A 14,310-nucleotide genomic window follows, 5' to 3' on the forward strand; every position below is an offset into this window, starting at 1 on the left:
CCCTAACCCTCTCACTTTGCACACCACCTCGACCAAAACACCCTATATCTGCCACTCTTATCATCAAACACATTCAACAAACCTTCAAAATACTCACTCCATCTCCTTCTCACATCACCACTACTTGTTATCACCTCCCCATTTGCGCCCTTCACTGAAGTTCCCATTTGCTCCCTTGTCTTACGCACTTTATTTACCTCCTTCCAGAACATCTTTTTATTCTCCCTAAAATTTAATGATAGCTCTCTCACCCCAACTCTCATTTGCCCTTTTTTTCACCTCTTGCACCTTTCTCTTGACCTCCTGTCTCTTTCTTTTATACGTCTCCCACTCAGTTGTATTTTTTCCCTGCAAAAATCGTCCAAAAGCCTCTCTCTTCTCTTTCACTAATACTCTTACTTCTTCATCCCACCACTCACTACCCTTTCTAATCAACCCACCTCCCACTCTTCTCATACCACAAGCATCTTTTGCGCAATCCATCACTGATTCCCTAAATACATCCCATTCCTCCCCCACTCCCCTTACTTCCATTGTTCTCACCTTTTTCCATTCTGTACTCAGTCTCTCCTGGTACTTCCTGACACAAGTCTCCTTCCCAAGCTCACTTACTCTCACCACCCTCTTCACCCCAACATTCACTCTTCTTTTCTGAAAACCCATACAAATCTTCACCTTAGCCTCCACAAGATAATGATCAGACATCCCTCCAGTTGCACCTCTCAGCACATTAACATCCAAAAGTCTCTCTTTCGCACGCCTGTCAATTAACACGTAATCCAATAACGCTCTCTGGCCATCTCTCCTACTTACATAAGTATACTTATGTATATCTTGCTTTTTAAACCAGGTATTCTCAGTCATCAGTCCTTTTTCAGCACATAAATCTACAAGCTCTTCACCATTTCCATTTACAACACTGAACACCCCATGTATACCAATTATTCCCTCAACTGCCACATTGCTCACCTTTGCATATATATATATATATATATATATATATATATATATATATATATATATATATATATATATATATATATATATAAATATATATATATATATATATATATATATATATATATATATATATATATATATATATATATATATATATATATATATATTTCAAAATAAACACCTGATACACACATCATCCACCACTTCTGAAACTACACTGCTCCTCCCCAATCTGATGCTCTGTACTTCCCTCTCTGTCAGTACCCTCCCATACATTTTTCCAGGAATACTCATCAAATTTACATCTCTGCAGTTTAACACTCACCTTTATCCCCTTTGCCTTTGTACAATGGCACTATACATTCATTCTAGCAATCCTGAGACACTTCACCATGATTCATACAAACAATGAATATACTTACCAACCAATTAACAACATGGTCACCCCCTTTTTTCATAAATTCAACTGCAATACCATCCAAACCCGCCGCCCTGCCGGATTTCATTTTTCGCAAGCTTTCACCACCTCTTCTCTCTTCACCATACCAATCCTGTCTCACTTCATACACCACCCCAACCAAAATGCCCTACATCTGCCGCTCTATCACTAAGCTCATTCAACAACCCTTCAAAATACTCACTCCATATCCTCTTCACTTCATCACTACCTGTTTTTACTTCCCCCCCTTGCCCCCTTCACCAGCCTTCCCTTTTGTTCGCATCTTATGCATATTATTTACTTCCTTCCAAAACATCTTTTTCTTCTTGAAGTTTTATGACTCTCTCCCCTTTCACCTTCTTCTTGACCTGCTGCTTTCTCATATTCATACCTTAGTCATTTGCACTCCTTCCTTGCAAGTATCATCCAAACATCTCTCTTTTCTTTTTCTAACAACTTTGCTTCTTCATTCCACACTCATTACCCTTTCTAATCTGCCCTCCTTCCCCCTTTCTTAAGCTACATATGTCTCTTGCACATGTCATCACTGCTTCCTTAAACATATCCCATATCTCAGCCACTCCCCTCACATCATTTGCTCTCACCATTTGCCATTCTACACTTAATCTCTCCTGGTACTTCCTCACACAAATCTCCTGTCCAAGCTCACTTACCCTTACCACTCTCTTCTCCCTGACCTTGTCTCTTCTTTTTTGATAACCTTCACAATTCTTCACCTTTGCCTCCTTAAGATAGTGATCAGATATTTCACCAGTTGCCCCTCTCACCATATTAATATTCAGAAGTCTCTCTTTTACATACCTATCAATTGACATGTAATCTGATAATGCTCCTTGACCATCTCTCCTTCTCACATATGTAAACTTGCGTATATCTCTCTTTTTAAATCAGTTATTCCCAATCACCAATCTTTTTTCAGCACAAACTCTTCATTTCCATTCACAATAATGAATACCCCATGTACACCACGTATATCCTCAACTGCCACATTACTCGCCTTTGCATTTAAATCACCCATCACTTATACCAAAACTGATGACACACTCGCTCAGCTGCTCCCAAAACACTTGCCTCTCAAGATCTTTCTAATTATGAGCAGGTGCATAAGCACCAGTAATCACCCATCTCTCTCCTTCCACTTTCAGTTTTACCCACATCAATCTAGACTTTACTTTTTGCACTCTGTCTCACACTACCACAACTGCTTCAGGAGTAGTGGTACCCACTCCTTAGCTCTTTTCCTCTTATGAACACCTGATATTACTCCTAGTATGTTTCCAAACCCTTCTTCCCCTTTACCCTTAAGCTTCTTTTCACTTGGAGCCAGAAAGTCCAGGTTTCTTTCCTCAGACATACTACCTATGATTGACAACAAAGAGTTCTACTTCCATATTCTTTGCAAATCATAAAAGGCAACTGAAGTGAGTGGGTGGATGGGGGGGGGTGGAAACCTTCTTGTATTTCAGTTTCTAATAGACATAAGAGAATGAACCAAGTAGGGAGGGCTCATCCTCCTCATAAACTCAGGCTGGGATGTATGAAAGTGTATGGATGTAACAAAGATGAAAAGAAAGGAGAGATTGGTAGTGTGATTAAGGAGAGAGGCATGAATATTATGGCTCTGAGTGAAACAAAGCTCAAGGCTGAAGAGGAAGAAAAGTTTGGAATTTGGAAATGTCTTAGGAGTAAAGTCAGGGGTTGGTCAGAGGACAAGAGCTAAGGAAGGAATAGCACAACTCCTGAAGTAAAAGTTAAGGTAATGTGTAAAAGACTGTAAGGAAATAAATTCTGGAGTGATGTGGGTAAGAATGAAAGTAGATAGGTGATTATTAGTGTTTATGTACCTGGTCATGAGAAGAAAGATCATGAGAGGCAAGTGTTTTGGGAGCAGCAGAGTGTCAGCAGTTTTGATGTAAAAGACTAGGCATTCATTAGTGGTGAGTGATTTCAATGCAAAGGTTGGTAATGTAGGAGTTCAGGATATGAATGAGGGGGGGGGGAGGCATGTGGTAGTCTTTTTGTATGAATGGAAATGAAGAGATTTTGTGGTGTTGTGTGCTGTAAAAAGAACTGGTGTTTGGGAGTATCTGGTTTAAAAAGAGGGATATCCACAGTTATATGTGTGTGTGTGTGTAGGATAAGTAGTCATCTGGCAATATTGGATTACATATTAATTGATAGGTATGTAAATGAGAGACTTTTGGATGAAGGGTGAAGATTTGTAGAGGTTTTGGGAAAAGAGAAAACAATATCGGTGAGAGAGAGTGGTGAGCATAAGTGAGCTTGGAAAAGAGACTTGCATGTAAAGAAATACCAGTAGATATTGAGTGTAGAATGGCAGAAGGGGAGATTAAATGAAGCTAGGGTAGTGGGTGAGGGATGGGAGTCATTCAGGGAAGCATTGCTCTCATTTGAAAGGTGGGAGGTGGGCAAATCAGAAAAGATAGTGTTTGGTGAAATGAAGAAGTAAAGTTGCTAGTAAAAGAGAAAAGAGAGGCATTTGGGTTGTACTTTCAGGGAAGGAGCCCAGGGACCAGGGAATGCATAAAAGAAATCAGCAGGAGGTCAAGAGGAAGTTGCTAGAGTTGAAAAAGAGGGCAAATGATACTTTTTTTTTAGGGTGAGTGAGTGTCAGTAAACTTTAGGGAGGATGAAATGTTTTAGAAGGAGGTTGATGATGTGCAAAAAACAAGAGAACAAGTAGGAATATTGGTGAAGAGGGCAACTAGGTGAGTGGTAACAGCTGATGATGAAGTGAGGATGGGATTGAGTGAGTATGTAGAAGGACTATAGAATGTGTTTGATGGTAGGATGGCAGATGTAAGGTATTTAGGTTCTGGTGGTATGTGAAGTGAAAAAGTCATGGAGAGTGGATTGATGAAGAAAGAAAAGGTGATGAAAGCCTTATGAAGGATTAGATATGACAAGGCAGCTGGAGTGGTTGGTAGTTCTGTTGAGTTTATTAAGGAATGGGTTGACTGTGTTTTTGATTGGTTAGTTATGATTTTTGGTGTATGTGTTTATCACAGTGAGATGCATGAGGATTGATGGAATGTGTGCTTATAGTTCCATTATATATAGGAATGGGGATAAAGTTGAGTGCTCAAACTACAGACATATGAGCTTGTTAAGTGTACCTGGTAAGTTGTATGGGAAGTTAGTGATTTAAAGAGTGAAGGCATATGCAGAACATCATATCTGGGAGGAACAATGTGGTTTCAGAAACGGTGGAGGGTGTATGCATCATGTGTTTGTTTTGAAGAATTTGTGTGTATGTGTGAGAAATGCTTCGCAAAATGGATAGATTTGTGTGTGGCATTTGTGGATCTGGAGAAAGCATATGATAGGGTTGATACAGATGCCGTGTGAAAGGTCTTAAGAATATATGACGAGGGAGGAAAGCTGCTAGAAGTAGTAAGAAGTTTTTACCCAGGATGTAAGGCATGTGTATGAGTAGCAAGAGAGGAGAGTGAATAGTTCCAAGTCAGAGTGGTCTTTGGTAGGGGTGTGTGATGTCACCATGGTTGTTTGATGTGTTTAAGGATGGGGTGGTGAGGTAGATAAATGCAAGAATCATGGAGATAGGGGCAAGTATGCTGTCTATAGGGGATGAGAGGGCCTGGGAAGTGAATCAGTTGCTGTTTGTGTACGATACAACACTGGTGGCAGATTGGAATGTGAAACTGCAGAAGATGGTGACTGAGTTTGGAAGAATGTGTGAAAGGTGGAAGCTGAGAGTAAATGTGAATAAAAGCAAGGAGGTTATTAGGTTTTAGCAGAGCTAAGGGATGGGTTTCTTCAAGTTTGAGTTTGAATAGAGAAAATTTGGAGGAAGTGAAGTGTTTTAGATACCTGGGAGTGGACATGGCAGCAAATGGAAGCATGGGAGTGGAAGTGAGCCATAGGATGGGTTAGTGGATGAAGGTTCTAGGAGCACTGCAGAATGTATGGAAAGAGAGATTGTTATGTGGGTGGGCAAAATTGGGTATGTTTTGAAGGTATTAACCTGAACTGTATTGTATGGATGCGAGGCATGGGCTATAGATATGGATGCGAGACATCAGGTATAAATAACACTTTGTGGAGGAGTAGGAGTGTTTTGGGAGTGAAATGTTTCAGGACAGTATGTGGTGTGGGGTGGTTTGATTAAGTAATGAAAGGGTAAGGGAGAAGTTTGGTAATAGTGTAGTCAAAAGAACTGAAGAAGGTTTGCTGAAATGGTTTTTACATATGGAGAAAATGAGTGAGGAAAGGTTGACAAAGAAGATGTATGTGTTAGAAGTGGAGGAACAAGGAGATTATGGAGACAGAATTGGAAATGGAAGGATAGAGTGAAAAAGATTTTGAGCAATCAGGGCCTGAACATGCATAAGGGTGAAAGGCTTTCAAGGGATAGAGTGAATTGGACCAGTATAGTATACAGGGGCTGTGGTGCTTTTAGTGGACTAAACCATAGCAGCTGTGATTTTGGTACATTACAGATGACAGCTAGAGAGTAATTGTGATTAGATGAGGCCTTTCTACTTCTGTTCCTGATGCAACCTCCATGAGGTGGGAAACAGCGATCAAGTATGAAAAACAATACTTTGTCATACTTCATTGCCACTATCCACATTAGCAAGGTAGCACTAGGAATAGACAAGGAAAGGCCACAATTGCCCTGATTCACAAACAGGCACCATAGACCATTCCATGAATCCCACCAGCCACTTCACATGCCCTGGTTCATTCCATTGATAGAACGTCAACTGCTATGTACCATCCACATATCTATCTTTCTATTTATTTGATGCCTGTTCCTTCCAGAATTCCCTCAAGGGAGTGGCCACTGCAAAAGAGTCTCTATATTTGGTGAACACCAGTGCCACTTCGTAACCTATAGTGCCTCACCCTTAACAGGCCACTGGGAGTGGGCATCCCTAGTGTTTTCAGGGGCTCTTACCTAATGTTACTATAAACTACTACTACCTATTGTGTCTACCTGATATTCCAACCCATTGCTTCTACCTAATGCTCCTACCTGATGCCCTTGTCTAATGTTCTTCGTTATTTATTTATATTTTATTATACTTAGTTGCTGTCTCCCGCGTTAGTGAGGTTGCGCAAGGAAACAGATGAAAGAATGGCCCAACCAACCCACATACACATGTATATACATACACGTCCACACACAGCACATATACATATCTATACATCTCAGTGTATGCATACATATACACACACAGACATATGCATATATACACATGTACATAATTCCTACTGTCTGCCCTTATTCATTCCCGTCACCACCCCGCCACACATGAAATGAAAACCCCCTCCTCCCACATGTGCACGAGGTAGCTCTAGGAAAAGACAACAAAGGCCACATTCGTTCACACTCACTCTCTAGCTGTCATGTATAATGCACCGAAACCACAGCTCCCTTTCCACATCCAGGCCCCACAAAACTTTCCATGGATTACCCCAGACGCTTCACATGCCTTGGATTCAATCCATTGATAGCATGTCGACCCCAGTATACCACATCGTTCCAGTTCACTCTATTGCTTGCACGCCTTTCACCCTCCTGCATGTTCAGGCCCCGATCACTCAAAATCTTTTTCACTCCATCTTTCCACCTTCAGTTTGGTCTCCCACTTCTCGTTCCCTCCACCTCTGACACATGTATCCTCTTTGTCAATCTTTCCTCACTTATTCTCTCCATGTGACCAAACCATTTCAAAACACCCTCTTCTGCTCTCTCAACCACACTCTCTTTATTACCACACATCTCGCTTACCCTTACGTTATTTACTCGATCAAACCACTTCACACCACATATTGTCCTCAAACATCTCATTTCCAGCACATCCACCCTCCTCCGCACAACTCTATCTATAGCCCACGCCTCGCAACCATATAACATTGTTGGAACTACCACTACTATTATCTATTGCTTTTACTACTTTGCCAAAAGATATGGGTAGTGCATAGCAATCACCACAGGAAAAATCGAGGGTTATGAAAAATGGGTTGTGTGAGTTAAGTGTTGTCAAGTTTCGTGTAAGAAGGAAAGACTATGTTTGTGGACAGAATGCCAGCAGTCCATGTGAGGGTGAGGCACTAAGAGGAGACAATTACCTGGGTAGTACTGGTGATATATCTCCCAGATTAGTGGCTGCCCACCAACTACAACAGAATTCCAATTTACTCCACTCCATGCACGCCATTTACCCTCCTGTGTGCTCAAGCCCCGATCACTCAGAATCTTTTTCACACATTTTTCCATCTCTAATTTGGTCTCTAACTTCTCCTTGCCCCTCAACCTTTGATATATATGTATCTTCTTTATCAATGTTTTCTCACTCATTGTTTCCATATACCCATACCATTTCAGTGCAACGTCCTCAGCTCTCTCAACCACTTACTTTTTATTACCACACCTTTCTCTTAAACTTTCACTTACTCATTTGAACCAACTCACACTGTATACTGTCATTAAACATTTCATTTCCAACATGTCCAACCCTCCTTTGCATATCTTCATCCATAACCCTTGCTTTGCACCCATACAACATTGATGGGGTTACTATACCATCATATCTGTTTTTGCCTCTCCAAATAACAACCTCTCTTTCCAAACATTCTCCACTGCTCTCAGAACCTTCTCCCCTTCACCCACCCTATTACTGACTTTTTTCCCATGGTTCCATTTACTACCATGCCCATTCCCAGTTTTCTAAAAACAATGCACCTCCTCAAAATTTTGTCCATTCATACTCACACTCCAAATAACCTGTCCCTCTACCATGCTAAACCTAATAACCTTGCCTTTATTCACATTTACTCTCAACTGTCTCCTTTCACACTCTTCCAAAATCATTTACCAAGTTGTACAGTTTCTCACTCAAATATGCCATTAGCAAATAACAACTGACTCACTTGCCATGAGTACTTTATTCCTTACTGACTGCATACTTGCCTCTTTTTCCAAGACACTTGCATCTACCCCTCTCAACACCCCATCCTTAAACAAATTAAACAGCCATAATGGAATCACATACTCCTGTTACAGACTAACCTTCACTTAGAATTACTTGCTTTCCTCTCTTCCTACTCATACACATGCCTTACACCCTTGTTATAAACTTCTCAATGCTTTTAGCAATTTGCCTCCCATGCCATATATTCTTAACACCTTACACAAGGCATGTCTATCATGTCTACCTTAAGTTTTCTCCAGATCCATGAATGCTACGTACAAATCCTTGCTTAAGTATTTCTTACACATTCTTTAAAACAAACGCCTGATCCACACATTCTCTGCCTCTTCCAAAATCACATTGTTCCTCTGATACATAATCACATTGTTCCTCACTAATCTGATGCTTTGTGGGTGCTTTCATCCTCTCAGTCACCACATTGTTGTTCCTCACTGATCTGATGCTATGTAGATGCCTTCATCCTCACAAACACCACTCTCCCATACATCTTACCAGATACTCACAGCAAACATATACTTCTATAGTGTGAACACTCAACCTTTGTTCCCTGTGCCTTTATACAATGGCACAATACATGCATTCTGCCAATCCTCAGGCACCTCACCAAGATCTATACATACATTAGAAATTCTAACCAACCAGTCAACAACACAGTCATCCCCTTTCTTAAAAGATTCAGCTGCAATACCATCCACTCCAGCTGCCTTGCCACATTTCATGTTATGCAAGGCTTTCATCACTTCTCTTTTTACCAAACCTTTCTTCCTGACTTTCACTTCACATACCTCCTTGACCCACACACCCTTCATCTGCTACCCTATCATCAAACAAGATCTATAGTCCTTTGAAACATTCATTCCATCTCCTCTTAACTTCATCACTACCTGTGACCACTTCCTTGTTTGTTCCCCTCTTTGATGTTCCCATATGTTTTTTACATACTATTAATCTCCTTCTAAAACATCTTTTTATTCTTTCTAAAGTTTACTGATAATTGCTCACCCCAACTCTCATTTTCTCTCTTTTTCAACCCTGCACCTTCCTCTTGACCTCCTGCCTCATTCTCTTTTATGTATCCCATTCGTTTTTGCTCCTTCCTGGTAAGTATTGCTGTTATACCTCTCCCATGTCTGTAACTAGCAACTTGCTATGATGTCTCACCACTCACTACTCTTTCTAACCTGCTCACTTCTCACCTCTAGCATTACGTATGCTTTTCTAGCACATGCCATCACTGCTTCCCTCAATACCTTCAGTTCGTCACCCATTCTCTTAACTGTGTTTTCTCTCACCTCTTGCCATTGTACACTCAATCTCTCCTGGTATTTCTTCTGACCTCACTTACTTTCACCACCCTGTTCTCACTCGTACCATTTCCTCTTTTCCAAAAACCTTCACAACTCATCACTCTTACTTCAACAAGGAAATTACCAGACTTCCCACAACCTCTGGGCATATTCTCATCCTAAAGTCTCTTTTGTATATGCCTATCAGTTAGTATGTAATTTGATAAAGTCTGCTGACCATCTTTCCTACCTACATATACATATACTTGTGTATGTCTCTTTTCAGACCTGGTATTCCCAGCCACAAGCCCTTTTTCTGCACACATCTCCACTACCTGTTCATCATTTCCATTCACATTACTGAGGGTCAAATTGCATTACAACTGCAGGGTAAAAATTTTTGCTAATGCCAGTAGAGGTCAGCTTGTTGACCATATAGTATAACAGTAGAGGTCAGGTTAGGTCATATATATTTCATGTCATGTGAGGAAGGTCAAATCAAGTTCCCTCCCCACCCCAGCAGACAGCATTGACAGTGGGTTGGTCCTAGGGGTTCCTCACACCTTGGTCTAGAAATAGCCAGTCACCAAATCATACCGCCAATCTCATACAGAAATCACACAAAGAAATTAGATGTACTTTAGCTGAATATAAGATCCATCCAAAACAGAATAGCTGAGGTGCATTGTTTGGTAAACAATAAACACATTGATATCATTGGTTTAAAGGATCATGTCTGACCACAAAAAACAGTGATCTGATTAATGAGTATAATTTGCCGTACTACAAATTATTTGAAAGGGATAGAGATGGTCAGGGAGGTAGAAGTGCAGTGTATGTGAAATCTTATCTGAATTGCATCGAGACTCAGACTTCACCATCTGCCTTGGTCAGCCAGTAGATATTGACTCTATCATGCACAAGAGTTCACAACAATCAATACAGGAGAAAGATCCAGTCATTCTTTTTTTTTTGGGGGGGGTGATCTTCCAGAAACCAACTGGCAAACTATCTTGTGTAGAAAGTGAATGTACTAGACTTATCAACTTTGTCAATGTCAGTTTCCTGTATGAAACATCACTGAGCTGACAAGGGAAAGTATACTTGATGTAGTTCTTGAATTCCAGATCTTAGCAACTAATACCAGTGTTGGTGAACACCTAGGCACATGTGACCATATCATGGATAGGTTTGATATAGATATGAAAAACAACGCTCCTAAAACCATTATTTTACCCCATACTTTAAAAGGCAGATTTGAATGGGCTGCATGATGCATTAAAGTGTCTCACCCTTGTTAGGTTTATACCTAGAGGAATTATGGACTGGTTTTCAGCATTAGTTTATGCACCAAGACTCATTCTTTCCCACATATGACAGAAACAAGAAAACCAACTGCGAGCATGTATGGCATTCCTCAGATATTGTAAGAGCTATACAGCAAAGATATAAACTCCACAAACTTCAGGATTCTGTCAATGACCCAAATATTGCAACACACTGTAACAGTTAGGAGAGATGTGAATAGACTTATCTAGCAAGCTTAGAGAGAGTTTGAAGTGTGTATTGCAAGTATTTTAAGACATGGTGATAGAGATCCTAAATTGTTCTGACTTTTCTTTGTAGAATATAGTATCTAACTACGAAACCTTAAGATTGAATTTTTGTTTGTATTTGTAGGTGCCAATATCTTCCTCACTGAAGAAGGGAATATATTGAAACTTGGAGATTTTGGATGTGCTGTCAGACTTCGTGGACATCAAACAGAAGTAGGAGAATTAGCTGGTATTGTTGGCACACATGGTAAGAATGAAGTAATTTCTCCACCGTAATGTGTTGTTATCAGTTGCTTGCATGTGTTTCTTTTTGTGTTAGACTTGTCTTACTTTCACTTCACCAGATTACTTGCCTCATTTTTTTTTTTTTTTTTTTTTTTTGCCGCTCTCTCCCGCATTTGCGAGGTAGCGCAAGGAAACAGACGAAAGAAATGGCCCAACCCACCCCCATACACATGTATATACATACGTCCACACACGCAAATATACATACCTACACAGCTTTCCATGGTTTACCCCAGACGCTTCACATGCCCCGATTCAATCCACTGACAGCACGTCAACCTCGGTATACCACATCGCTCCAATTCACTCTATTCCTTGCCCTCCTTTCACCCTCCTGCATGTTCAGGCCCTGATCACACAAAATCTTTTTCACTCCATCTTTCCACCTCCAATTTGGTCTCCCTCTTCTCCTTGTTCCCTCCACCTCCGACACATATATCCTCTTGGTCAATCTTTCCTCACTCATTCTCTCCATGTGCCCAAACCATTTCAAAACACCCTCTTCTGCTCTCTCAACCACGCTCTTTTTATTTCCACACATCTCTCTTACCCTTACGTTACTTACTCGATCAAACCACCTCACACCACACATTGTCCTCAAACATCTCTTTTCCAGCACATCCATCCTCCTGCGCACAACTCTATCCATAGCCCATGCCTCGCAACCATACAACATTGTTGGAACAACTATTCCTTCAAACATACCCATTTTTGCTTTCCGAGATAATGTTCTCGACTTCCACACATTCTTCAAGGCTCCCAGAATTTTCGCCCCCTCCCCCACCCTATGATCCACTTCCGCTTCCATGGTTCCATCCGCTGCCAGATCCACTCCCAGATATCTAAAACACTTCACTTCCTCCAGTTTTTCTCCATTCAAACTCACCTCCCAATTGACTTGACCCTCAACCCTACTGTACCTAATAACCTTGCTCTTATTCACATTTACTCTTAACTTTCTTCTTTCTCACACTTTACCAAACTCAGTCACCAGCTTCTGCAGTTTCTCACATGAATCAGCCACCAGCGCTGTATCATCAGCGAACAACAACTGACTCACTTCCCAAGCTCTCTCATCCCCAACAGACTTCATACTTGCCCCTCTTTCCAAAACTCTTGCATTCACCTCCCTAACAACCCCATCCATAAACAAATTAAACAACCATGGAGACATCACACACCCCTGCCGCAAACCTACATTTACTGAGAACCAATCACTTTTCTCTCTTCCTACGCGTACACATGCCTTACATCCTCGATAAAAACTTTTCACTGCTTCTAACAACTTGCCTCCCACACCATATATTCTTAATACCTTCCACAGAGCATCTCTATCAACTCTATCATATGCCTTCTCCAGATCCATAAATGCTACATACAAATCCATTTGCTTTTCTAAGTATTTCTCACATACATTCTTCAAAGCAAACACCTGATCCACACATCCTCTACCACTTCTGAAACCACAGTGCTCTTCCCCAATCTGATGTTCTGTACATGCCTTCACCCTCTCAATCAATACCCTCCCATATAATTTACCAGGAATACTCAACAAACTTATACCTCTGTAATTTGAGCACTCACTCTTATCCCCTTTGCCTTTGTACAATGGCACTATGCACGCATTCCGCCAATCCTCAGGCACCTCACCGTGAGTCATACATCCATTAAATAACCTTACCAACCAGTCAACAATACAGTCACCCCCTTTTTTTAATAAATTCCACTGCAATACCATCCAAACCTGCTGCCTTGCCGGCTTTCATCTTCCGCAAAGCTTTTACTACCTCTTCTCTGTTTACCAAATCATTTTCCCTAACCCTCTCACTTTGCACACCACCTTGACCAAAGCACCCTATATCTGCCACTCTATCATCAAACACATTCAACAAACCTTCAAAATACTCACACCATCTCCTTCTCACATCACCACTACTTATCACCTCCCTATTTGCGCCCTTCACTGAAGTTCCCATTTGCTCCCTTGTCTTACGCACTTTATTTACCTCCTTCCAGAACATCTTTTTATTCTCACTCATGAGAAGTGAAAATTTTTAGGGTGTTGCAGGCATTACATTGTGCTTTTCTCTTTTTATCCTTCATACTTGTTCGTTGTTTTCTGCATTAGGAAGGTTGTGCCAGGAACAATGAAGAAAAGGCTTCAGTCACTCATCTATTATCTGTTATGTGTAATGCATTGAAACCACAGCTCCCCATCTACAACCAGGCCCACAGATCTTTCCGTTGCTTTCCTCAGCTGCTTCAAATACCCTGTTTCAGTCCACTTTATACCACATAACTCTATTTCACTCTGCCCCTTGCACACCTTACACCCTCCTGTATGTTCAGGCCCTAAGCTTTCAAAACCTTATTCACTCTGTTCTTCCATCTCCAATTCAGTCTTCCCCTTCACCACTTCTTAGTCATAGACCTCTTTTGTCAACTTTCCCTCATTGGTTCTCTCCAAATGTCCAACCCATTTCAGCATATCCTCTTCAGCTCTTTAAACCATACTTTTCATGTTACCTTTACTCTTTCATACCCTATTATTACTATCTTGACAAGTGCTAATCATACTACATGTTGTCCTCAGACATTTGATTTCCAACACTCACAATCTTCCATATATTCCTTGAATTAATACAACAGTTTTAGGAATAAATGTTGTTCATTGTGGCAGATAAGTTGTAAGATACCAGAGAGACATGAGCTGCTAATCAGGATTTGATTTCCAATGTTTTGACAGTTTTCTTCCTCAGGAGAAGATAACACTACTGAGA

The 14,310-nt window shown here is 40.8% G+C and overlaps 1 protein-coding gene across 1 annotated transcript in view; it reads left to right on the forward strand.

Moving 5' to 3' along the window:
- The window catches only part of Mekk1 (mitogen-activated protein kinase kinase kinase 4), a 1,037,736-nt gene that overhangs the window by 930,357 nt on the left and 93,069 nt on the right, over positions 1 to 14,310 (forward strand). The window contains exon 24 of the mRNA XM_071674802.1: positions 11,370 to 11,492. Within this exon, the coding sequence (XP_071530903.1) occupies positions 11,370 to 11,492 (123 nt within the window). The remainder of the gene's footprint in view (positions 1 to 11,369; positions 11,493 to 14,310) is intronic.

This window comes from Panulirus ornatus, chromosome 20, assembly GCF_036320965.1.
Source record: "Panulirus ornatus isolate Po-2019 chromosome 20, ASM3632096v1, whole genome shotgun sequence".
NCBI lineage: Eukaryota > Metazoa > Arthropoda > Malacostraca > Decapoda > Palinuridae > Panulirus > Panulirus ornatus.